Source organism: Oratosquilla oratoria, chromosome 9, assembly GCF_046742065.1.
Source record: "Oratosquilla oratoria isolate Oo_2021 chromosome 9, ASM4674206v1, whole genome shotgun sequence".
Classification (NCBI taxonomy): Eukaryota; Metazoa; Arthropoda; class Malacostraca; order Stomatopoda; family Squillidae; genus Oratosquilla; species Oratosquilla oratoria.
Genome location: NC_134785.1, coordinates 71981488 through 72006633, shown reverse-complemented (window position 1 = coordinate 72006633; position 25146 = coordinate 71981488). Strand labels below are relative to the sequence as shown.

The 25146-nt window shown below is 36.9% G+C and overlaps 2 protein-coding genes across 11 annotated transcripts in view; one reads left to right on the top strand and one right to left on the bottom strand.

Annotated features, from left to right (window-relative positions):
* The window catches only part of LOC143028569 (uncharacterized), a 131507-nt gene extending 122217 nt beyond the window's left edge, over positions 1-9290 (top strand). For both annotated transcript variants that reach the window (XM_076190873.1, XM_076190872.1), the window contains exon 23: positions 9155-9290. In XM_076190873.1, coding sequence (XP_076046988.1) covers positions 9155-9184 — 30 coding nt within the window. In that variant the 3' untranslated portion in view covers positions 9185-9290. The remainder of the gene's footprint in view (positions 1-9154) is intronic.
* Positions 9291-10632: 1342 nt separating this feature from the next.
* The window catches only part of LOC143028570 (mitotic-spindle organizing protein 1-like), a 59506-nt gene continuing 44992 nt past the window's right edge, over positions 10633-25146 (bottom strand). For 7 of the 9 annotated variants that reach the window (XM_076190890.1, XM_076190888.1, XM_076190878.1 and 4 more), the window contains one exon: positions 10653-10798. In XM_076190890.1, coding sequence (XP_076047005.1) covers positions 10653-10798 — 146 coding nt within the window. Of the gene's footprint in view, positions 10799-25146 lie in introns of all 9 variants that reach the window. The other 2 variants (XM_076190889.1, XM_076190893.1) reach the window with 2 other exon arrangements.

Here is a 25146-nt window from a genome sequence, read left to right as displayed (position 1 = left end):
TCCATTGATGGTTGTCGAGGTGGCTGCTGGATGGAGGCTCTAAGGAAAAGTGGTACCAGAGATGATGGCAAGGACCGAAGGTTGGGAAGAGTCAAACATAGTAGCTGTAGGGGTCTTACCTGAAGGTGCCGGCGCTTTGGACATACACACACGAGCGAAATTACCTTGCTTACCACACTTATTACAAGTAGCATTTCGAGCGGGACAAGTAATACGCTTATGGCGTAGTCCTCCACAGAAATAACACCTACTCTTCATGGATAGGGTGGCTGCCAATACTGGATCTTCAGCAGTCATCACACAATCCTTAGACATAGGTTTATTCTTCACAGTCTCATCCCAAGTCTGAGTACGATCAGGGGTCATCACAGCAGCGCGGTGCATAAACTAAGGAGTTACGGGAGCGTAAGAGCTGGCATTGTGTTGAGCTAAGTCTAATGAATAAGCTTGATCCTAAGCAGCCTGCAAATCTAAAGTCTTGTTTTCCAAGAGACGTTGGTGAATCAAGGGCGAGGTTAGACCATTAATAAAGGCATCCCTAATTAACTCTTCCTTGTACTGTTCAGCACTAACTGCCTTTAGGTTACAATCCTTACCTAACTTACGTAGTTCTCTCAAAAACTCATCTTAGTATTCACCGAGCTTTTGTTGACGAGTTGCGAGTAAATGCCTAGCGAATATTTCGATGGGTGTCTTTACATACAATTTCTGTAGAACAGAAATAGCCGAATCATAATTAGTACATTCCTCGATGTATTCATAAACATTATGACTAACACAGTTCACAAGAGTTCTTAGTTTGTCAGGTGCATTTTCTCCACACTCTTGGATGAAGTTGTAGAAGGTTTTATACCAGTGCCTCCACACTTTAATAGCTTTTCCATGTTCTAGTTGATTAAATTGTCATAATAATAGGACTTGGTAACTACTCCCAAGCTTTAATCAACTAGAACACCTGGAAATACATTGCAAGATATAGTTTACACATTATATATATAATGAACATATAGGACTCATCATATGAGTCAGTGGCGGATCCAGGATAAAAATTTGGGGGGAGGGGGCTAACATGAATTGCTTTCTCTGGGTAGTCTGATGTACCAGAAGTCTGAGGTATACTTAACTTAATAATGTTTTTCAGATTTTTCTGTGTTTTAGACATATATTCGTTTTATATTGTTACACGCTTGTGCTAGTCAGTGATAAAGCACTGGCACGCGTATACTCTCGCATAGAGAGAAATTATTTCAGGATCCGTGTGTAGTGTTAGTGCACTTGGACTCATGAAAGTAATAAAAAATAAAAGTAGATTTAAAAACAGAAATACAAACAAAAACGTGTATGAACTTCTGAACCTGTTAATAAAAGTATCTAAATTACATTAATAACACACAGCATTGTTCATGGGATCTCACACGAACATCAACCTCTGTTTTTTTGGGGGCAAATACATTGATTACACTGGCTATTTCAATACTGATTTCATTGTGAACGCCGAGTAGCGATCTTGACTCATAGTATTACTTAAGTAGGTCTTCAGTCGCTTCAGGGTTGAAAATGAATGCTCGGCCTCTGCGTTTGAGACTGGGGGCGTGATCAAAACTCGGAGGAGCTTGGCCAGGTTCGGATACATTCGGGTCTGGGCGTGGGCAAGGGCATCTCCCATGGATTCGAACTTCATTGTTGTTGAATACCAGCGCTCTGCTTCCACCTTCACGAGGCTCAAGGTCTCAATGTTAGCCTCATAAACCTTTGCCGCTTCCAGTACAGCAGCAACATCTCCGTCAGCGCTGCTGAGCAGATTCTTGATATTGAAGCCAACAGGAATAATATCCTTCCCGAACCGGGTCTGCAGCTCAGTCAATACATGGTCGAGGAATGGGACATATACAGATCTTCAGTAATACTCCTCAGCTGTCTGGAAGGGTAAATTCGCTCGCTGCGTTTGGCGCTTGCAAACTCGAGGTACAGGAATGGTGTCGTGTGATGAACCGATCTCCTGGAGGAACCCCTCTTCCTTCTTGAAGATGTCCTGGAAGCTGGTCAGTGCACCTTCCCGAGTCTTGTTTAGATGCGTCACCACATCACCAATTCTAGCGTACGCTGAGACTAGATCGACCATAGGGGACTGCAGGGCTCGGCTCGGCTCCACAGTGTGAGCTAGCACAGACTCAGCGACGGCAAGACCAATCAGAAAGGGCCATCGTCACGGTGTCCTCTGAGGGGGACCATGTTGCGACCACAAAAAAGAACGCTCTCGATTACCGGAACGAGTAAAAGACGGTTTTTTGCAACTCGTTCCTGCCTCGTTGTGGCAAAGATTGCGTCGATGGCCCTCGACGGGTCACGCACGGTGTCGAGAAAGGCCTCCATACGGGTCATGGCAGCGGCATGGTAGCTATGCTGGTTGTGGTTTGCCAAAACCTCTAGGGCCTTCTTGTACTTGGACATAGGCTCCAAAACGAGGGCTCCGAGCCTAGTCTGGCCTCCAGTCCCGGTTGTCACTGGCGAAAAGCACACAAGCCACCCAGTATCCTCCGTTCTTCAAAACTGAATATTTGAGCCACGGGTATGTCGAGCACCAGGCAGGCTGGAACCGCCTCTTTTGACCGCCTTCGTAGCTGAATGGAAGAGCCTCGATAACTGGGACTTTCTGGTGGATGATGACCACCTTCTCTGCATCTGTTCCCTTCTTCCCCACGAAATCAGCAATGTCAAGTCGAGGCTCTTGAGAAGCTGCCACTGCAACTGTGCCGTCTTCACGTGACGAGTGGGGGACCTCGGCAGTCTTGGCTTCCTCCGGAACTTGCCTCTGTTGTGGCATTATCCATCTGCACACATTCAGGTCGTCGCTTGAAAAATGCAGTGATCTTGGCGGGTTCCCCTGCTCGCTTCATTTCCCTGGACCTGCCAGCCTGGCAGGAGCAAAAAACAAATATCTGACACAGGCTTATTTTCATAGAAGAATTCTGCCACAAACATAATCTCAAGTAAGGTCTCTGGTAAAAATTATAGAAGGAAATGGAAGAACATTGTGGAGAACTGCTAGATTAAATTAAATATCATTTGGGAAAATACATGGTAATCTCGATATCAAGTTAAAGTAATAATTTTCTTTTATAGAAAGATGTTCCACTATTCAATTTTCCTTTGGGTTATTAAACAATTGCAAGAGATATTATAAACGAATAAGTAATAGTTTACCTGCTTACTCGAGTAGATGCTTACACCTCAACGGTTAACTGCAACTGTGCATTATACTTGTCACCACAATGATTTCGCCAATTGTTTGATAACTACATTTAATGAAGAAATTACTAAATTAACGACTAAAATAACATCAAGAAGAAAGATACCAATCAAACCTTGGATAACAAATAACTTATTGAAATGCATCAATTTAAAAAAATAAACTTTATAAAAAATACATTAAGTGCAACTCTGAACTTAATAAACACAATTTTATCAGATATCGTAATGTTCTCAACTCATCAATTAAATCGGCTCGCAAGCAATACTATCTCAAAAAACTTGAAGAAAATTCATCGGTTCCGAAGAAACTCTGGTCAATACTTCTTGAAGTAATTAATAAAAAGAGAAGTAATAATACTCCCAATTTGTTTATTCACAATAACAGGCAGGTAACTGACAACTATGAGATTGCTGACATGTTTAATAACTTTTTCTGTTCAATTGGTAGTTTATTGGCTGATAAGCTGCCAAATGACCCAGGAAACCCACTTCAATATATAACTCCAGTCTCATCACAATTTAGTCTAATAAAACCATCAACTCATGATATTTTGCGTATTATAAATAATCTTAAAAATAAGTCCAATGGCTATAATTGCCTTAATACAAAGATCCTTAAACTTGCTGCTCCCAAAATTATTCATTTACTCATGCATTTAATCACTGTGTGCTTTCAACAGAGTTGTTTTCCTAATGTCCTAAAAATTGCTGTAGTACACCCGATCCATAAAGATGGGCCCACATCAAACGTATCAAATTTTCGTCCGATTTTGATCCTTCCGGTATTGTCTAAAGTACTTGAAACCGTTATTCTTGAGCAATTGGTAGATTACCTTGAGTACCATGTGATCATTTTCGATAATCAATTTGGATTCCGTGAAAACCACTCACCATATATGCCTGTTGCTCTCCTACAAGAATATATTGCAACTCGACTATCTAATAAAAAATATGTGCCGAAGTTTTTCTAGACATTAAAAAGGCTTTTGACACAGTTGATCATACTATTCTATTGATGAAAATGGCTGAGTACGGAATAAGAGTCTTTGAACTTCAGATGTTTCAGTCATATTTATCTAATCGTAATCAAGTTGTCTTATTTAACGGTGTTAGATCAAGATTAATGGGTGTAAGTATGGGGGTTCCTCAAGGTAGTACTCTAGGTCCTATTTTGTTTTTGATTTACATTATCGATATCTATAAAGCCTGTGGTATTCCTGAATACTTACTGTTTGCAAATGATACTTCTTGATTGATTGCTTCAACTTGATTGCTTCAACAACACATATAGGTGACAATACAGGTATGTTAAACGGCCAATGAACGTGGTATATTTCCAGTGGCGGCGCCAGGGGGGGCTTGGGGGGGGGGGGGGGGGGGGGGGGCCTTTAGCCCCCCCAAAAAGTGGCCAGCCCCCCCATTAGCCCCCCCAACTGAAATGAGCAAATTGAACATTTAAAACACTCATTGAAATAATTTTATTAAGTGGAATTTTTAATTGCCAGGGCTAAAGATTTGTCAGCCATCAGTGCTAGCCCTACCATTAACCCCCTCCCCTTCTGAAATGAGGATAATATATGTGTATTATCATATTATTATTAGCCCCCCCAAAAAAAAAATTTGCTCAGCCCCCCCTTAGCCTCCCCAACTAAAAATTCCTGGCGCCGCCGCTGTATATCTCCTTTCTATCCCTTTTCAGCGCAACTAAGACACAACCCTGGCAACCCTACAACACACGCAGCACAAAACAGATAAATGGAATTAAACAAATGCCAAACACAGCACAATTCCGCCCAAATACCGCACACATGCTGTCAGTTTATTTAACCCCCGGACCTGGCAAAACATCAGAAAGTATTAAAATCGATTAAATGACACCCTTACAATGATTCATGGAAGAACAAATTTGGGGGAGGCTTCAGCCCCCCCCCCCCCCCACCCATGGATCCGCGCCTGATATGAGTAGACCACATAATTGAACAAGTAAAAGGGAAGGAAGCAACTTACGTCGAGAGCCACGACTGTTTCTCTAACTGGTCCCAGACAGAATGTGACGAGTAGCCAGTCAGCTTCGTCTACGGTTTGCAAGAGTATGGCGCGCAAACAAACAAACGACGTAGCCAGACACACAGAGTATGACGTGCAAACAAACAAACGATTCAAAGTTCAATGACAAAATATGACAGGCACATAATTTACTACAAACTTCCTGCTCTTCTTGTCCCTGTCCTCTATTTCCATCATAATAATCTCCACTCTATTCTTTCCATATGTAATATTCCTCACATTTATATCCCTCTTAGTCTGGAACATAACTCCACCACCTTGCTTTACTTCTCTGTATCTAATCCAATAATAATATACCCCACGTCCTACACTGTTGGGTGGTAATGGGCCTTTCAATTTTTTCTCCACAATTCCCATTATGTCAGGTTCTTTTTCCTTCAGGTAATCATTCTGTTCATCCAAGTCTGTTATTAATCCATCTATATTTGTGAAGGACACTTTTAATTTTCTGTTACTACCATCTTGTTTTCCGTTTCCTTTCTGTTCTTCTCATCTATGAACCATTTCCTCACTTTCATATCCACTACTCTCCAATAGAATTTCTCTTTGTCTGACTCTGTTCTGTTCTCTTTTTTTCCTTAACTTCGATTCTTTTTGTTTTTTCTTCCTCTCTTTCCTCTTTATTAATTTCTCTTTTTATCCATACCTGTTTGTACTGATCACTTTCTGCTAGTTTCCCTGTTTTTGATAAAATATTCTCTGCTGTCTTTTGTGACCTGAATTTGACCTTAATTGGTCTGGTCTTGTCTATACTGTATTTCCAGAGTCTATATATTTCTTCAATTTCTTTCCTCATTTCCTGTTCACCTTCTTGAAATATTTTCAATACCTTATTTACCTTTTCTTTCTCATCTCTTACTCTTGTAGTCCTATTTGGATTATGCTTCTCTTCCATTCCTAATATAATTATACATTTCTTCTAGACCTGCTAATCGGGGGAGGTTGTCATCACTCCCTCATTAAATATATAGAAATAATTATATCTATTTCCTATTGAGTTGCTCTTATCTATATTTCTACTTTTGATCCCTTTGCTGACTACTTCGACTTCACTTGTGTCGTCTGCAAAACCTTTTGTTTACCTTATTCTGATTTCTGGGGCCTGTTCCTCCCCTTCCTCATTTTCTTCCATTTTATCAATAATTCCTCCCCTTCTCCTTTTTCTTCACCTGCCCACTACACCACGAGTTTTCCCGTTCCCTACTAATACAACACAGGTACTCGTCGCTGAAATCCACGAAAATTGCTTTTTTTCCCGGAGTTCCAATTCAACCTTAAAAGATCAACTCTCCATGATATTTTGCAGGCCAAGGAATAAATAAGGGAAGTGGTAAAAAAAAAAAAAAAATGAAGAAGGGCAAAGGATGTTTCACTCAAAACAACTCCACCATGAAAACATAGATGAAGCTGTTAATAAGTGGTATGTGCAGCACTATGAGGGGTTGCACATTATTTGCAGCATGCTAAGCAAGTTCAATAAAAAATCTTATGACTTTTCAAATCACTGTCCACCACATCATGCAAGAGGCAATGCATATAGCTGAGGAGTCAGTTGCATCCACCTCTTCAATGCAATCCACTTCTTCAGTAAAATCCATCTCTTCAGCCAGTCTCCATATCGTGTCAGACACACTTTCAAGCAAAAGCAACTCCAAGACCAGCATACCTAGCATCTCCTGAGTAGATAGTATAGAGAACTTGGTAACAACAATTCCTATGGCTACACCCAAGGTTCCAGAAGTTATTTTTGATGACAGTCCTGAAAAAGATAAAAGAAAACAGAACTATAGTTTTGCTTACCTTAACAATAAGTTTTGATGATAAAAGGTTGTAGAAGAGAAGAAACAAGCTTTAACAGATTGGTTACAAAGAAAAGAGAAGTAAAGAATAAGACTAAGGAGGCAATGAGGAGAGCAGATGTGAAATGGGGAAAGAGAATGACAGAAAAACTTGCAAGTAATAAAGATATGTTTTGGATGGAAAGTAAAAGATGAAGAGGTGAATCAAGTAGAGAAGAAAAGGTAAAAGGTGCAGGTGGAGAGATGATAATGAAAGAGAAGGCAGTAAGAGGAAGATGGGCAGATTATTTTTGGGAGTCATTAAATGTGAAGGAGGATAGAGAGAGAAAGGTAGTTGCAGTGGAAAGTGCTAAGAAAATGACATTGATGAGTGAGGAAAATGGAGGAGAAATAAGAAAAGATGAAGTGAAGGCAGTTGTTAAGATGATGAGAGCAGGCAAGGCACCTGGGTTGGATGGATGTCATATAGAATGTCTATAAAAAAGGAGGTACAGTGATGGTGGACTGGCTGGTGAGGTTATTTAATGTTTCTTTAAGATAGGGTACAGTGCCGGAGGACTGGAGGAATGTCTGTATAGTTCCACTTACAAGGAAAAAGGGACAAGTGTGAGTGTAGTAGTCTCAGAGGGATCAGTTTGTTAAGTGTAGTTGGGAAGGCTTATGGGAGGATCTTGATTGTGAGGTTTAGGAGAGGAACATTGGCAGTAATTGGTGAGAAACAGTGTGGGTTTAGGACAGGTAAGGGTTGTGTGGATCAGATTTTTGTGGTAAGACAGATATGTGAGAAAGCTTTAGAAGGTAAGGATGTTTTTTTGGGCTTTTATGGATTTGGAAAAGGCTTATGACAGGGTAGACAGGAAGGCGCTGTGAGAGGTATCGCAGATATATGGGATAAGAGGAAAGCTGTTACGAGCAATCAAGAGTTTTTAACTCCGAGAGAAGTAGAGGTTGTGTTAGAATAAAAAATGGAGAGAGTGAGTGGTTTGAGGTACATGTGGGACTTCATCAGGGATATGTTATGTTGCCTTGGCTGTTCAATTTATACATGGATGGGGTGGTGCGAGAGTTAAGTGCAAGAGTAGTGGGTCGTGGATTGGAGTTGGTTAAAGAAAATGGAAAAAAGTGGGAAATAAACCAGTTGTTGTTTATTGATTACACTGAGCTTGTAGCAGGATCAGAGGAGGGATTAAGTAAGTGACAGATTTTTGGAAGGTGTGCGAAAGAAGGAAGTTAAAGATAAATGTGGGTAAATGTAAGGTGATGAGATGTACAAGGAGAGAAAGTGGCAGCAGACTGGAGGTGAGTATTAAGGGAGAGAGACTGGAGGAAGTGGATAGTCTTAGATACTTGGGTGCAAATGTGGCGGGAAGGGAGGAGTGGAAGTGGAGGTAGAATGTAGATTGAGAGAAGCCAGTAAATGACTTGTTTACAATCGCGTGCAGCCAGCTATTAGGCATTTCTGGCAGTGCGCAAGGCGCACGTTGTTTGAATTGATTTGTTGGCCGTCTGGCCTCAGATTATTAGCTAGACACTGTCCGGATAAACTGAAATCCAGATTAACGAGGTCCAGATAAAAGAGGGTCAAATGTATACATTATCTATAGTATATCAAGTTTTGATGAAAGAAAATGTTTTAGTGTTTTTGGGTGTGCAGTAGGAACACATGTTCATAGATATTGGATAGATTAGATCCTTGGATATCTCGACAAGGGGTTCCCACAATTGATCCAACTTTAGAGGGTTTACTGTATACAGGATAAGAGCTATATTATAGGCCCCATTTCCATGTTTCTTTTACATGTTTTTCCCTCCTTTTTCACATTATGCCACTTTTTTGTGAGTGGGGCTTCTGGCATTTTTTGTGTACAGCCAGCTAAAAATCTAAAGACACTAAGGTTTACGTGCAACTTTCCCTTCAGAGTGCTTGGCACATTTTACTACAGAGAGAAGGCTAAATTTCCTGTTAACTAATGAATGATTGTTTATTATGAGCAAACTGCAGTCTGTTTCATCCTAATGTCTTTGTTTTATTGCAGATGGAATGCTATTACTACCATGAGCTATAACATTTGCTTCAGACATCCAAACCATTTGTGATCATGAGGGGAATTGGTGCTAGCCGGATGATTATTCTCTCAAAACTGGAGAAGATATTTTCTACTCTGTTGGTGTATTCTAGCCATTTTGCCATGTCAGTCAAGTGTTCATGGTTGGGTTTGATATTCCCCAAAAATTATGTGAAGATCCTTATGAGTTAAGTGATCTGATGGGATGAATGGTTTCACATATTTTTGAAGGGTAGACTATGGGGTGCGGATTGTGTTTAGAAGGCTGACTCATAGAGAGCTTACTGGAATTTAGTATGCCAAGACTTTGTGTATCCAGCCATATGGGGTGGTATGCATTCAAGTCGACAACCAGTATGTTGTTTGTGAAGTCAATGAGTGGGTAATCTTGGGTGTAGAGTCATGAGATTTTGAAGTGGTGGTTGATATGCCTATGTTTATGTCGTACGTATTTAGCAAGTATTCCAGCTAGCTCCACAAAACTTCATAGTTTGTTTCCTAAGTGCTGTAAGTCTAATAAGAGAAAGAACAGATTGATGAAGTAATTGTATCCATCTACAACCTCTTCTCATAAATGGATTTCCACTCCATTTATTGTATGATCTGTCTCTTTTGGCTTTCTTACTTTTTTCACTTGCTTCCAAAATAAAGTTAATTTTGTCGTTAATACTTTACATTTTCTGACCTCCTCTGTCCATCTAACATCACTTTTGCATTGCATTATACTATGTTCTGTCTCATTTAATTTCTTCCTTGAAGTGTTTTGTGTGTGATAATAAAATAAATTGTGGAGACAATATTTCCTTTATGACATCATTAGACTAAAGTAAATGAATTTAAAATACACTTTCATCTAAAAATAGGGATCTGGTACAACTTAAACCATTGCATACAGACTACCACAAATGTTAAATAGCAGTTTCTTGCTATCTTCATCAATTTGTGTGAATCTTATGTTTTGTTTTTTGATTAATGAAGATTATGTGAATTCGGTCATTACTTTAATGAACTTCAAAATATCAACATACAAAGTGGAATTGACAATGGCACAAGTATTTTTATTTACACAGAATAGGCCATCATCTATACTTGCAGATACATTATATCTAAAGGCAAGACATTTCCCTAATGACATACTTTTATAATAGTTTTTAATGCATAGAATCCACATTATCTTTAGCAATCAAACTTTATCATATTGGAAAGTATTATGGTTTTTGTAGTTTCTTGAGACTTTAGATTTAAGGGAATCTGACTTCCAAACCTTTCTTCATGGAGACATACTTTGCAGATTTTGTTCCAGCTAATGCTGACAAAACCTCCAAAGTATGCCACTATGATGACAAGGTCAATCACTAACTTGATAAAGTATACACAATCCTATAAAGAACCAATATGGATGAAGAGTTTGAGGTAGACCTTCATCTTGAAAAATAACATACAATAAAGTGCTTTGAGAGATGCCTTTTTATTGTCCTTGTTTTGTTTGATTCTTGTCCATATTCAAAGCTGCTACCTCTCTACGAAGCTCAACAATCACTTTAGCCAAGGACTCGGGGTTTGCTCCACATTCACATAATCTAACACAGAGTGCCAACGTAGTTTCGTCTAGCCCTGTAAATGCATAATCTTAAATAGCATGTAAAAAGGTAAGTATAATAAGCTTATGGCATATACACCTTGCACTCCAGTTACACATACAATTCTGAATTAACAACTTCATAAAATGTGCAGGGTTTTTTTTTTTTCTTGGTATTAAAATTCTTTAGTAATTTGGGAACAATAGTTAAGTTTACTTGGTAAGGTAAAACTACTAAGATATTATGGTTCTTGGGTTTGTAAGGCTGAGAGTTGTATTAAGTTTTCCTTGAAAAATTGTAACAAATATTAATGAAATGTTTAGGATATTTCAATCCAAAACTAATATCGTAAATATTTCTGTAGACCCGTATAGTTCTAAAGAAAATTGATGAGAAAACCGATCTTTTTACATTATCAGGGTGAGAAGAATTTTATTACTCAAGAATTTTAATATCAATGTAATCTTAAGAAACAATAACACAATCAAACAATACCTAATCAATAATTCTAAAAAATGCCAAAAAGGCTGTTTTTACAAAATTCCTTTTAAAAATATGTGATGAATTCTATATCGGCCAAAAGGCAAAAGATTTTATTTAGGATAAAACACACAAGAAATGTGTCAAAGAAGGGAATGAGTCAAGTGCCATTTTTAAACATTTAAGCACTTTTAATCAGCCTGTCAACTAGGAAAACGCTAGAGTGATTACTTTTAACAATAATATTGTTGAAAGAAGTTTAATTGAAAGTTATCTGATTAGATTTACAAATGATAACAACTTCAACCTCAACTTAGGATTGTATAAGATAGATAATCATATCTGTAAGGAAATAGCCAACAATTACCAAATGTAAGAATGCTAGACGTGTGACCCACGCCCGGACAATTCGTCCACCACCTCTCCTAGTGTAGGTTCTTATGCTCTTGTCAATTATACTGTATTATGTTTGACTGTACCCTCTTTATATATATATATATATATATATATATATATATATATATATATATATATATATATATATATATATATATATATATATATATATATACATTTATGTATATATATATATATGTATACATATGTATATATATGTATGTATGCATGTGTATATATATATATTATATATATACAGTATATATACATATATATATATATATATATACATTGTCACGTATCTTAAAGTGTCACGTGATTTCTTTCGTGGTGTGGTGGTCGCACGCCGTCAGCCATGCCCGTACTTTCACCCCCCCCCTTACAACTGCATCCAAGTGACACAGCCAGGGTTAGAGCAGTAGGTCAGGTCCTGGTTAATTACCATTCCCACTTGCCTTGGGTCAAGACGGCCATAGTCGTCAGCATCACGGTACATATTGCCAAGTGGTATGCGTTTAATTATCTAGATTTCTTTGCGGCACATTTCATCTGTGTGACCAGATTGCTTGCAACTGGTCGTTTGTGTATTCCTTTGTAATCTGTACTCTTTTTATCAAAGACGTATGCTGCGCCGTACTATTCTTGACAATTTTAATCTTATAATTATCATTCGCCCATCGTATGGCAACACTCACTCGCCCGGCCGACTTGGCTGGATACATATTGTGAAGATTGTCATACAAATGTACTTTTGTACTTCTTTTATTTTGTTAGTATTACGTTTTATATTATTGGTATATGTATTCACATATTAGTTTTGTGTGGGTTCCCTTCGAAGGCTTGTATATTGGATTAGGTTTCTATGCCGTATTCAGGTAGAATAGGGGAAAATCTTCCTGTCTGTCCTTTCGACGTTCTGACCCATCTTGGGTCACCTCCCTCCTATAAGACCCGGAACCCTCTTGCTTCGGCAGCTTCTTTCTTCTCGTCAACGAGTGCAGATCGGCGGGTCTCCGAGGGACAGTCCCCCCTCCCTTTACCTAAGGACGTGAAAGGCAACCTAGGTAACTCTCGTAAGTCTTTAGTGGAAATTTTCCTTAGTTTGGGTGCGAGGATTCCAAATTCCAGTGGAATAGGTTATTTTTGAGTTGAACGTGTCGGATTAGACTTTGTTCAGCTCTGTCTTTTTCTTCACCCTTTTAATTCACTTACGTGATTTCATTACGGAGTTTTTCTAGTTAGGTCACTTTTTGTTGGGTAAATTGAATTAGGAGTGTCATCCTGGACTTGTTCTTCTTCTGGCCCTCGTGATCTGCTGTGTTTTACCATTTATACGTGTGTTATATTCACCTGTTGAGTTTGTGTACAAGTGTTCGTAGGGTTATAATATAAAAAAGAAAACATCACGTGAATTTGGAACTCTGTTTCTATCTTAGTTTATATTGGGATTGGGATTAAATATTGTTCATTAACTATTGTTAATATTGGGATTAAATATTGTTCATTAACTATTGTTCATTAAAGTAATTTTTTATTTTCATATAAGGAATTTTTGTTTGTTGCGTGTTTTTGCAAATAAAACTTTAAGATTTATCTCTCGTTTAAACGAACCTGGATACGACCGGGATAAAGGTTTGGGGATTACAATAAAAACAAATCTTATAAATTTGAATTTCATCTCTAAATATTATCCGTCCCCCTACTGTCGTTTCATGACAATAGGCGACCTTGCCAGGATTCACGTGAGATTTTCTTTTGTTTAACCCAATTTTAAATAGCTTTTCAATATGGCCAAAATGTTGAACCATCAACAATAGGTTATGGTGGACATGTTCTCACGACAAATGAACATAATCTCGATCCATATGGATCAGCAAAAACAGGTCATAACGGAAGTGAAAGAGGAACTGAGGGCTATTATGGGGGAAAACATGGTGTCTCTAGAGACATGAGCTAACCAGTATGCTGACGACGTATATAACCGTGTGAAAGAGGAGGTTAAGGAAGAGGTAGTGGCAGTTAAGGAAGAGGTGGTGGCAGTGAAGGAAGAGGTTAAGGAGGAGATGATAGCAATAGAAGAGAGGTACCGTGAGCATATGCAGACGTGTCTTGACAGGTTATCGACACTGGAGGCGGTTTTGGTGAGACAGGAGAATGGTGATATAGCAAATCTCGATACCGTGACACGGTGCAATTTTGATGAGCGTCGCGTGTCGGGAGTTTCCTCCCTCCCTGCTTTGCAAGCGGTGAGCACCATCACCCCACCACCCTCACCTCCTCGTAGCCTCTCGCCGCCACCGGCGTCTCTAATCACCTCCGCACAACGACCGAGGAGAGCTTGTTGCTACGTGAACCCAGAAGACGTCCTCACATGGAGACGTATGGGGAGATAATGATAGTTATAATGATAATAATTGTGTTTGTAATTATTAAGACGGTTCCAAATAAAAGTGTAGTAATAGTTATCAATCTCTATCAGATGTAGTTAATGAATGGAATAAGCTTCCTGCAGAGGCATTGCAATGTAGTTCAGTTCGAAGCTTTAAGAATCATTTAGATAAGCACCTAAGCAAGATGCTGTAATGATTATTATTTATTTCATATTATTTGTTTTTATTTTGTTATCATTTGTCTGTTTGATTCTCATTTATTATTAGTTATATGTCAATTTACTATTATTTACTATTTAACTGTTTGTTTATTATTTAACTATAAACTATACCTATACACTTATTCATGTATTTTATTTATTATTTACATTATTAGAGTTTTTATTTATTCATTTATCATTATTATGATTTTTTTTTTTTTTTTTTTTTTCGTCCTAGATATGGAGCGAAAGGTCCCCTGTCGGCATGCTCCGCCCTTTTAATCTTTTGTAAATGGGCATAAAATTATTTACCAACAGAGTGGCTTACGAATGGTAGAGACCATGTAGTCACCATGTAGTAAGCGCATAAATCACTGGTTGCTTTAAGAAAAGGCTAGATAACTTTATGAATGGAAATGATTAGTGCTAATGGGAATGTAGGCCATATGGTCTCATGCAGTATAAATTCTTATCATCGGATCAATTGTAGAACCCCACACACGCACGCGCGCGCGCTTGGGGGTGCTTGGGTGGAAATTATACAACTGACATTCCTCACATTTATATTCTTCTTAGTCAGGAACATAACCCCACCACCTTGTTTTACCTCTCTCTGTTCCTAATCCAACAATTATATGCACCATGTCTTACACTGTTGGGTGGTAGTGGACCTTTCAATTTTGTCTCTACAATTCCCATTATGCCCGGTTCTTTTTCCTTCAGGTAATCATTCAGTTCGTTCAAGCTTGTTATTAATCCATCTATATTTGTGTAAGACACTTTTAATTTTCTGCTACTTCCATCGTGTTTTCTGTTTCCCTTCCGTTTTTCTCTGCTATGAACCATTTCCTCACTTTCATATTCACTACTCTCCAATAGAATTTCTCTTTTTCTGTCTCTGTTCTTTTCTCGTTTTTTTTCCCTTAGCCTCTAGTATTTTTGCTTTCTTATCCTCTCTTTCCTTTTTTATTCATTTATCTTTTTATCCATACCTGTTTAAATTGCTCACTGTCTGCTAGTTTCCCTGTTTTGCCAAGATATTCTCTGCTGTCGTTTGTGACCTGAATTTAACTTTAATTCGTCTGGTTTTATCAGTATTGTATTTGCCGAGCCTATACATTTCTTCTATTTGTTTCCCTATTTCTGGTTCATCCTCCTTTATTCTTGTAGTCCTATTTAGATTATACTTCTCTTCCATTCCTAATATAATTATACATTTCTTTTTATCTGCTAAGTCTCTCACTATATTCTCCTTCTCTCTCATCACTTTAATAACTGTGTCCTCAGTTTGTTCCTTCATCTGTTGTTTCACTATATCTCTAAATTCAATTCTGTTATTCCCCTGAACCTTTTTCCAACCACTTACTTCTTTGGTTATGAACTCTTTATTTTCTTTATTATTCCTCTTTAATTCCTCATTCTCTTCCTTTACTTCTCTTAACTGTCTTTTTAATTCTTCTACTTCTTTGGTTAGAATTTGATTCTCTTTTCTTAGTTCTTCCAGTTTATCAGCTTTCTGGCAACTAGAGTTAATTGGTCAAACCTAACCTTCCATTCTTCGTTCATTTTTTTTTTTTTCTCCTCTAGATTTATTAGTCGGGGGAGGTTGTCCCCTCCTCCCTCTTTAAATCCATAAAAGCAGTTATCATCTCTTTCCATTGTGCTGCTATTATCTATATTTCTACTCTTCACACCTCTGCTTCCTTGTTGTTCGTCTGTATATTCTGCCCCCCCCCCCGTTTATTTACACTTGTCCCAAGATCCTGGACCTATTCGTCCCCTTCCTCGTTTCCTTCCATTTTCCTCAGTAATCCCTCCCCTCCACCTTTCTCTGCGCCGTCCCACTCCACCACGAGCTTTCCCCTTCCCAATTAATACAACCCAGGTACCTCTTTGTCGTTGTGATCCTCGAAATTTGCAGTCTACTCTGAAGTCCGAAACTTCGTTGTCACTTAGACCGACGTGTGTGTGTGTGTGTGTATTTACCTAGTTGTGTTTCACGGGAAGGGGAGCTATGCTCGTGGTGTCCCGTCTCCATATCTCATTTTATCTAGACTGTTTTTAAATTCGTGTATCATTTTTGTACACACCACATTCTCATCTAACTTGTTCCAACTGTCTATTACTCTGTGAGGAAAGCTGTTCTATTTCACATCTCTTCTATAGATGTCTTTTTTATTTTCTTTCCGTGTTCTCTTGTATTTCTATCATCCCATTTTATCAGATTCTCTCTATCAATAATTTCTATGCCTTTCATTATTCTGTAAATAGCTATCAAATCTCCTCTCTCTCTTCTTTGCTCTAGTGTCTGTAGTTCAAGTTTTGCTAGTCTCTCTTCATATGATAGTTTTGAGAGTGTTGGTGCCAATTTTGTAATTGCTCTTTGTATTCTTTCTAGTTTTGTTATACATTTTTTTTTTTTACTTTGTGACCACATCGTTGCTGCATATTCTAATCTTGGTCTTATCAGAGTAATTAGAATTTTCTTCACCATTTCTTCATCCAGGTATGTAAATGCAACTTTGGTTGTTCTTATTAAATTATAAGTTTCTCCAAAAATCTTATTTATATGTTTCTCAGGTGACATATTATTCATAACAATGACTCCCAGGTCCTTCTCATTTTCTACTTTTTTTATTCCTTCTTCTCCCAATTTATATGCTCCTGTTATTCTGTTTTTGCTTCTTCCAAATTCCATTATACTACATTTTGTAATATTGAATTCCATCTCCCATTTCCTACTCCATTCCCATACTTCATTTAGATCACTCTGCAGTGAATCACAATCTTCTTCCGTGTTCCCTTTATTCAATTTTTTTTTATCGTTTGCCAAGAAGCTCATATAACTTTCAACTCCTTCGTCCATATTATTAATATATATAACAAACATTATTGGGGCCAGAACTGTTCCTTTTGAAACACCGCTTATTACTTCATCCCATTTTGAGTGTTTGTCTCTTACAACTACTCTCATTTTTCTTCCCTGCAAAAAGTCTTCCATCCATTTAAGCAGTTTGCCCTGTATTCCTCCTTCAGTTTCTAATTTCTTCAGCAACTTCTTATGTGGTACTTTCTCAAAAGCTTTTTTTAGGTCTAGAAATGCACAATCAGCCCATCCATCTCTTTCTTGCATTATATCTATTAGCCTTGAATAGAAACATATTAAATTGGTGACGCATGATCGTCCTTGTCTGAATCCAAATTGCCTTGGATTTAGCACGTTGTTTTTTTCTATATATTTTACCCATCTACTTTTGACCATTCTTTCACAGATTTTTGCTGTTGTACTTGTTAGAGAGACTGGTCTATAGTTGGTAGGGTCTTCTTTATTTCCCCTTTTATATTTAGGTACTATATATATATTTTCTTTTTTTTTTTTAATCTTCTGGAACTTTTCCTTCTTTCAAGGAACTGTTTATTATGCTATGTATTTTGTTTGCCAGTTCATTCCTGCATTTTTTTCAAAATCCAGTTTGCTATTTCATCTGGTCCATGCGATTTTCTGACATCAAGATTACTCAAGTGTGTCAATATTTCATTCTTTGTTACTTCTATTTCTTTCATAGGGGGGACTTTCTCTTTCCATTCGATCTCTTCAAGTTGTATGTTCTCCCTTGTAAACACTGATTTAAAATGCTTGTTCATAATTCCCGCCATTTCTATTTCCTCTGTGTATTCAACTCCTCCTTGTCTTAATTTCTCCAAATCTTGTTTGTTTTTCAGTTTGTTGTTTACAAATCTGTGAAATAGTTTTGGTTTATCTTTACACTTTTCTATGACATCTTTTTCATATTTTCTCTTTTCCTCTCTGCACGTTTGTACATATTCATTTCTATAACAAGTATATATTTTCCATTTTTCAGGCCTTTTCTCTTTTCTCCATCTGGTCCAAGCTTTGTCTCGTTTGTCTTTTAACTCCCTACAACTTTTGTTGTACCAGCACTTTACATATTCTTATTCTTGTTTTTGTCTTGGGACATACTTTTCCACTCCTTTTTTTTATATATTTTTGTCAAAATATTCCATTTCTCTTCCACTGTAGTTTCTTCTTTGTATATTCCTTCCCAGTTTTCTTTTTGAAAGAATTCTCTTATTTTATCAAAGTTTGTTTTTTTCATACATCATTCTTCCTTTTCTATATTGTTCATTTCTTTTCATGTATTTTTCTTCATTTAGTTCCAGTTCAATCAATATGTGGTCACTTTTACTTAATGGTGTTTTATATTCAATCTTGTCCACTATTCTAGGTTCAGATGTGATTATTAGGTCTAGTCTCGATGGTTCTTCTTTATTTCTATACCTAGTGTTCTCCTGTATCCACTGTGTCATCGTATGGTCACTAATCATCTCAAGTAGAACATTTCCCCATGAGTTGTCTCCACCCTTTACTGTCATCTCTTCCCAGCAGACTTCTTTGCAATTAAAGTCGCCCATCATAACTATTCTTCCTCCATCTTCCATTATCTTATCTAATGTTATCTTTGTGTCCTCTAACATACTTTTATGTTCACTCTCTTCCCACGATGCTGTTTTCGGAGGCACATAATTTATCACAATCTTTCTGCTCTTCTTATCTCTGTCTTCCACTTCGATCATAATCATCTCTACTGTATTCTTTCCATATATGACACACCTCACGTTTATATCCTTCCTAGTCAGGAACATAACTCCACCCCCTTGCTTTGTCTGTTTCTAATCCAATAATTATATGCATCATGTCCTACACTGTTGGGTGGTAGTGGACCTTTTAATTTCGTTTCTACAATTCCCATTATGTCCGGTTCTTTTTCCTTCAGATAATCATTCAGCTCATTCAATCCTGTTATTAATCCATCTATATTTGTATAAGACACTCTTAGTTTTCTGCCACTTCCATTGTATTCTCTGTTTCCCTTTTGTTTTTCTCTAGTATGTCGTATTTCCTTACTTTCATATTCACTGCTCTCCAATAGAATCTCTCTTTTTCTGACTGTTCTGTTCTCGTTTTTTTTTTTTTCCTTAGCTTCATGTCTTTTCATTTTTTCCTCCTCTCTTTCATCTTTATTCATTTCCCTTTTTATCCATACCTTTTTATATTGTTCACTTATTGCTAGTTTCCCTGTTTTGGATAAGATATTCTCTGCCGTCGTTTGTGATCCTGAATTATATCTTAATTAGTCTGGCCTTATCTGTACTATACTTTCCGAGTCTAAACTTCTCTTCAATTTGTTTCATGATTTCAGGTTCATCTTCTTGAACTATTTCTAGTAAACTGCTTACTTTTTCATTTTCCTCCTTGATTCTTGTGGTTCTATCTGGGTTATGTTTCTCTTCCATTCCTAATATAATTATACATTTCTTTTTATCTGCTAAGTCTCTTACTATATTCTCCTTCTGTCTCATCACTTTAATAACTGAGTCTTCAGTTTTTTCTTTCATTTGCTGTTTAATTATGTCAGTATATGCAACTTTACTGTTTTTTTTTATTTTTTTCCTATGGCCTCTTTGTTGTCTTTATTATTCCTCTTTAATTCTTCATTCTCCTCTTTTACTTCTTTTAACTGTCATTTTTATTCTTCTATTTCTTTAGTTAAGTTTTTGTTCGCCTTCTCTAGTTCTTCCAATCTTTCAACACTGCGCAATCTTTGTTATACTACCGAACCTAATCTCCCAATGTTCAGTCATTTGTTCAAGTTTTTCCTCTAATTTTGCCAGTCGGGGGAGGTTGGTATCCGGCACCCCCCCCCCCTCATTAAATCCCTAGAAATTATCCTCACCTTCCATTGTATTGCTCTTATCTATGTTTCTAATCTTTACATTTTTGTTAATCCCGTCGTCACCATCGGTCCTTTGTTTGTTTACGAGACATCTGTCCTCTTGGACCAAGTCTTTCCCTTCCTCATTTCCTTCCATTTCCCTCAGTAATCCCTCCCATACTCCTTTTTCCTCACTTTCCCACTACACCACGAGCAATCCCCCCCTGTAAATATAATAGGTACTTCCTTTGCGATGAGATCCACGAAAATTTCACTTTTTCTTCAGAACGTCAATCCTCGCCGTCCATCCGATGAAAGTCTGTGTGTGTGTGTATTTACCTAGTTGTACCTAGTTGTATTTACCTAGTTGTATTTTACGGGAAGGGGAGCTATGCTCGTGATGTCCCTTCTTCATATCTCGTTTTATCTAAACTATTTTTAAATTCATGTATTATTTTTACACACACCACTTTCTCATCTAACTTGTTCCAACTGTCTATTACTCTTGTGTGGAAAGCTATTTTTTTTTTTTTTTTTTTTTGCAGGTCTCTTCTATACCTGTCTTTTTTTATTTTCTTTCCGTGTCCTCTTGTATTTCTGTCATCCCATTTTATCAGATTCTCTCTATCAGTAATTTCTATGCCTTTCATGATTCTGTAAATAGCTATCAAATCTCCTCTCTCTCTTCTTTGCTCTAGTGTCTGTAGTTCAAGTTTTGCTAGTCTCTCTTCATATGATAGTTTTGAGAGTGCAGGTGCCAATTTTGTAATTGCTCTTTGTATTCTTTCAAGTTTTTTTTATACATTTTTTTGTGCTTGGTGACCATATCGTTGCTGCATATTCCAATCTTGGTCTTATCAGGGTGATTAGAATTTTCTTCACCATTTCTTCATCCAGGTATGTAAATGCAACTTTGATTGTTCTTATTGAATTATAAGTTTCTCCAAAAATCTTATATATATGTTTCTCAGGTGACATATTATTCATAACAATGACTCCCAGGTCATTTTCATTTTCTACTTTTTTTATCCCTTCTTCTCCCAATTTATATGCTCCTGTTATTCTGTTTTTACTTTTTCCAAATTCCATTATACTACACTTCTTTGTATTGAACTCCATTTCCCACTTCCTACTCCATTCCTGTACTTTATTTAGATCTCTCTGTAGTGATTCACAATCTTCTTTCGTTTTCACTTTTTCAATAGTTTTGCATCATCTGCAAAGAAGCTCAGATAGCTTTCAATCCCTTCCTCCATATCATTAATATATATAGCAAACATTATTGGGGCCAGAAATGTTCCTTGTGGAACACCGCTTATTACTTCACCCCATTTTGAGTATTTGTCTCTCATCACTACTCTCATTTTTCTTTCTTGCAAAAAGTCTTCCATCCAATTTAGCAGTTTGCCCTGTATTCCTCCTTCAGTTTCTAATTTCTTAAGCAACTTCTTATGTGGTACTTTGTCAAAAGCTTTTTTTTAGGTCTAGAAATGCACAATCAGCCCATCCATCTCTTTCTTGTATTATATCTATTAGCCTTGAATAGAAACATATTAAATTGGTGACGCATGATCGTCCTTGTGTGAATCCAAATTGCCTTGGATTTAGCACCTTTTTTTTTCTAAATATTTTACCCATCTATTTTTGACAGTTCTTTCACAGATTTTTGCTATTGTACTTGTTAGATAGACTGGTCTATAGTTGGTAGGGTCTTCTTTATTTCCCCCTTTATATATAGGTACTATATTTGCTTTTTTCCAATCTTCTGGAACTTTACCTTCTTTCAAGGAACTGTTTATTATGCTATGTATTATGTCTGCCAGATCATTCCTGCATTCTTTCAAAATCCAGTTTGCTATTTCATCTGGTCCATGTGATTTTCTGACATCAAGATTACTCAAGTGTTTTAATATTTCATTCTTTGTTACTTCTATTTCTTCCATAGGGGGGACTTTCTCTTTCCATTCAATCTCTTCAGGTTGTATGTTCTCCCTTGTAAACACTGATTTAAAATGTTTGTTCATAATTCCCATTTCAATTTCCTCTGTGTATTCAACTCCTCCTTGTCTCAATTTCTCCAAATCTTGTTTGTTTTTCAGTTTGTTGTTTACAAATCTGTGAAATAGTTTTGGTTGATCTTTACATTTTTCTATGACATCTTTTTCATATTTTCTCTTTTCCTCTCTGCACGCTTGTACATATTCATTTCTATAACAGGTATATATTTTCCATTTTTCTGGTATTTTGTTTTTCTTCCATTTGGCCCAAGCTTTGTCTCTTTTGTCTTTTATCTCCCTACAACTTTTATTGTACCAGCACTTTACATTTTTTTTTTTTTCTTGTTTTTGTCTTGGGACATACTTTTCTACTTTTTTATAGATTTTTGTCAAAATATTCCATTTCTCTTCTACTGTTGTATCTTCTTTGTGTATTCTTTCCCAGTTTTGATTTTGGAAGAATTCTCTTATTTTACCGAAATTTGCTTTTTCATACATCAATCTTCCTTTTCTATATTGTTCATTTCTTTTCATGTATTTTTTTCTCATTTAGCTCTAGTTCTATCAATATGTGGTCACTTTTGCTTATCGGTGCCTGGTATTCTATCTTTTCCACTATTTCAGGTTCTGATGTGATTATTAGGTCTAGTCTCGATGGTTCTTCTTCATTTCTATACCTAGTGTTCTCTTGGATCCATTGTGTCATTGTGTGGTCAGTAATCATCTCAAGTAGAAGACTTCCCCATGAGTCTTCTCCACCCTTTACTGTCATCTCTTCCCAGAATATTTCTTTGCAATTATAGTTACCCATCATAACTATTCTTCCTCCATCTTCCATTATCTTATTCAATTTTATCTTTGTGTCCTCTAACATACTTTTATGTTCACTCTCTTCCCACGATGCTGTTTTCGGAGGCACATAATTTATCACAAACTTTCTGTTCTTCTTATCACTGTCTTCCACTTCGATCAAAATCATTTCTGCTGTACTCTTTCCATATGTGACACACCTCACGTTTATATCCTTCTTAGTCAGGAACATAACTCCACCCCCTTGCTTTGTCTCTCTGTTTCTAATCCAATAATTATATGCATCATGTCCTACACTGTTGGGTGGTAGTGGACCTTTTAATTTCGTTTCTACAATTCCCATTATGTCTGGTTCTTTTTCTTTCAGATAATCATTCAGCTCATTCAATCCTGTTATTAGTCCATCTATATTTGTGTAAGACACTCTTAGTTTTCTGCCACCTCCATTGTGTTCTCTGTTTTCCTTTTGTTTTTCTCTTGTATGTCGAATCTCTTTAGTTTCATATTTACTACTCTCCAATAGAATCTCTTCTTTTCTGTCTCCGTTCTGTTCTCGTTTTTTTTTTTTTTTCTTAGCTTGAAGTCTTTTTTTTTTTTTTTTACTCTTTCCTCTTTATTCATTTCCCTTTTTATCCATACCTTTCTATATTGTTCACTTGTTGCTAGTTTCCCTGTTTTGGATAAGATATTCTCTGCCGTCGTTTGTAACCTGAATTTAATCTTAATTGGTCTGGTCTTATCTGTACTACACTTTGCGAGTCTGAACTTCTCTTCGATTTGTTTCATTATTTCTGGTTCATCTTCCTAAACTAATTGTAGTAAACTGCTTACTTTTTCATTTTCCTCATTGGTTCTTGAGGTTCTATCTGGGTTATGTTTCTCTTTCATTCCTAATATAATTATACATTTCATTTTGTCTGCTAAGTCTCTTACAATATTCTCCTTCTGTCTCATCACTTTGATAACTGAGTCTTCAGTTTGTTATTTCATTTGCTGTTTAATTATATCAGTAAATGCAACTTTACTATTTTCCTGTATCTTCCTCCACCCCTGTACCTCTTTTGCTATTGTTTCTTTATTGTCTTTATTATTCCTTTTTAATTCTTTATTCTCCTCTTTTACTTCTCTTAACTGTCTTTTTAGTTCTTCTATTTCATCAGTTAAGTTTTTGTTCGCCTTCTCTAGTTCTTCCAATCTTTCACCTTTTCTGCAAGTTATGATATTTTACCGAACCTAATCTCCCAATGTTCAATCATTTCTTCAAGCCCTTCCTCCAGTTTTGCTAGTCGGGGGAGGTTGGTATCCGCCTCCCCCTCTTTAAATCTTTGGAAATTATTATCCTCACCTTCCATTGAATTGTTGTTATCTATGTTTCTAATCTTTACATTTTTGTTAGACATTTCGTCGTCACTAAATTGGTCGGTGCCTCTTTTGTTTACATGGCGTCTGCCTGCCTGGGCCAAGTCCTCTCCTTCCTCATTTCCTTCCATTTCCCTCAGTAATCCTCCCCCTTCTCCTTTTTCCTCACTTTCCCACTACACCACGAGCAATTTCCCCCCCCCCCCCACTGTGTAAATACAATCGGTACTTCCTTTGCTTTGGGATCCACGAAAATTTCACTTTTTCTTCAGAACGTCCTCTACGCCGTCCGTTCGGTAGAGTGTGTGTGTGTATTTACCTAGTTGTATTTTACGGGAAGGGGAGCTATGCTCGTGGTGTCCCGTCTTCATATCTCGTTTTATCTAAACTGTTTTTAAATTCGTGTATCTTTTTGCACACACCACATTTTCATCTAACTTGTTCCAAACGTCTATTATCCTGTGGGGAAAGCTGTTCTTTTTCAGGTCTCTTCTATACCTGTCTTGATTTTCTTTCCGTGTCCTTTTGTATCTCTACTATCCCATTTTATTAGATCCTCTCTATCAATAGTTTCTATTCCTTTCATGATTCTATAAATAATTATCAAGTCTTCTCTCTCTCTTCTTTGCTCTGTCTGAGGCTCAAGTTTTGTCAGTCTCTCTTCACATGATAGTTCTGAGAGTGTTGGTGTCAATTTCGTAATTGTTCTTTGTATTCTTTAAATTTTTTTTTTCTTTTTTTTTTTTTCTTTTCTTTTTTTTTTTTTTTTTTTTCTTTTTTTGTGACCACGTCGTCGCTACATATTTCAGTCTTGGTCTTATCAAAGTGACTAATATTTTCTTCACCATTTCTTCGTCCAGGTATGTAAATTCCACTGTGAACAATCAAAGTGGCATATATCAAATTATAAGTTTCTCAAAAAAAAAATTTACGTTTCTCATGATATATATATTCTTAATAATGACTCCCAGGTCCTTCTCATTTACTACTTTTGTTAATTTCTTCCTCTCCCAAT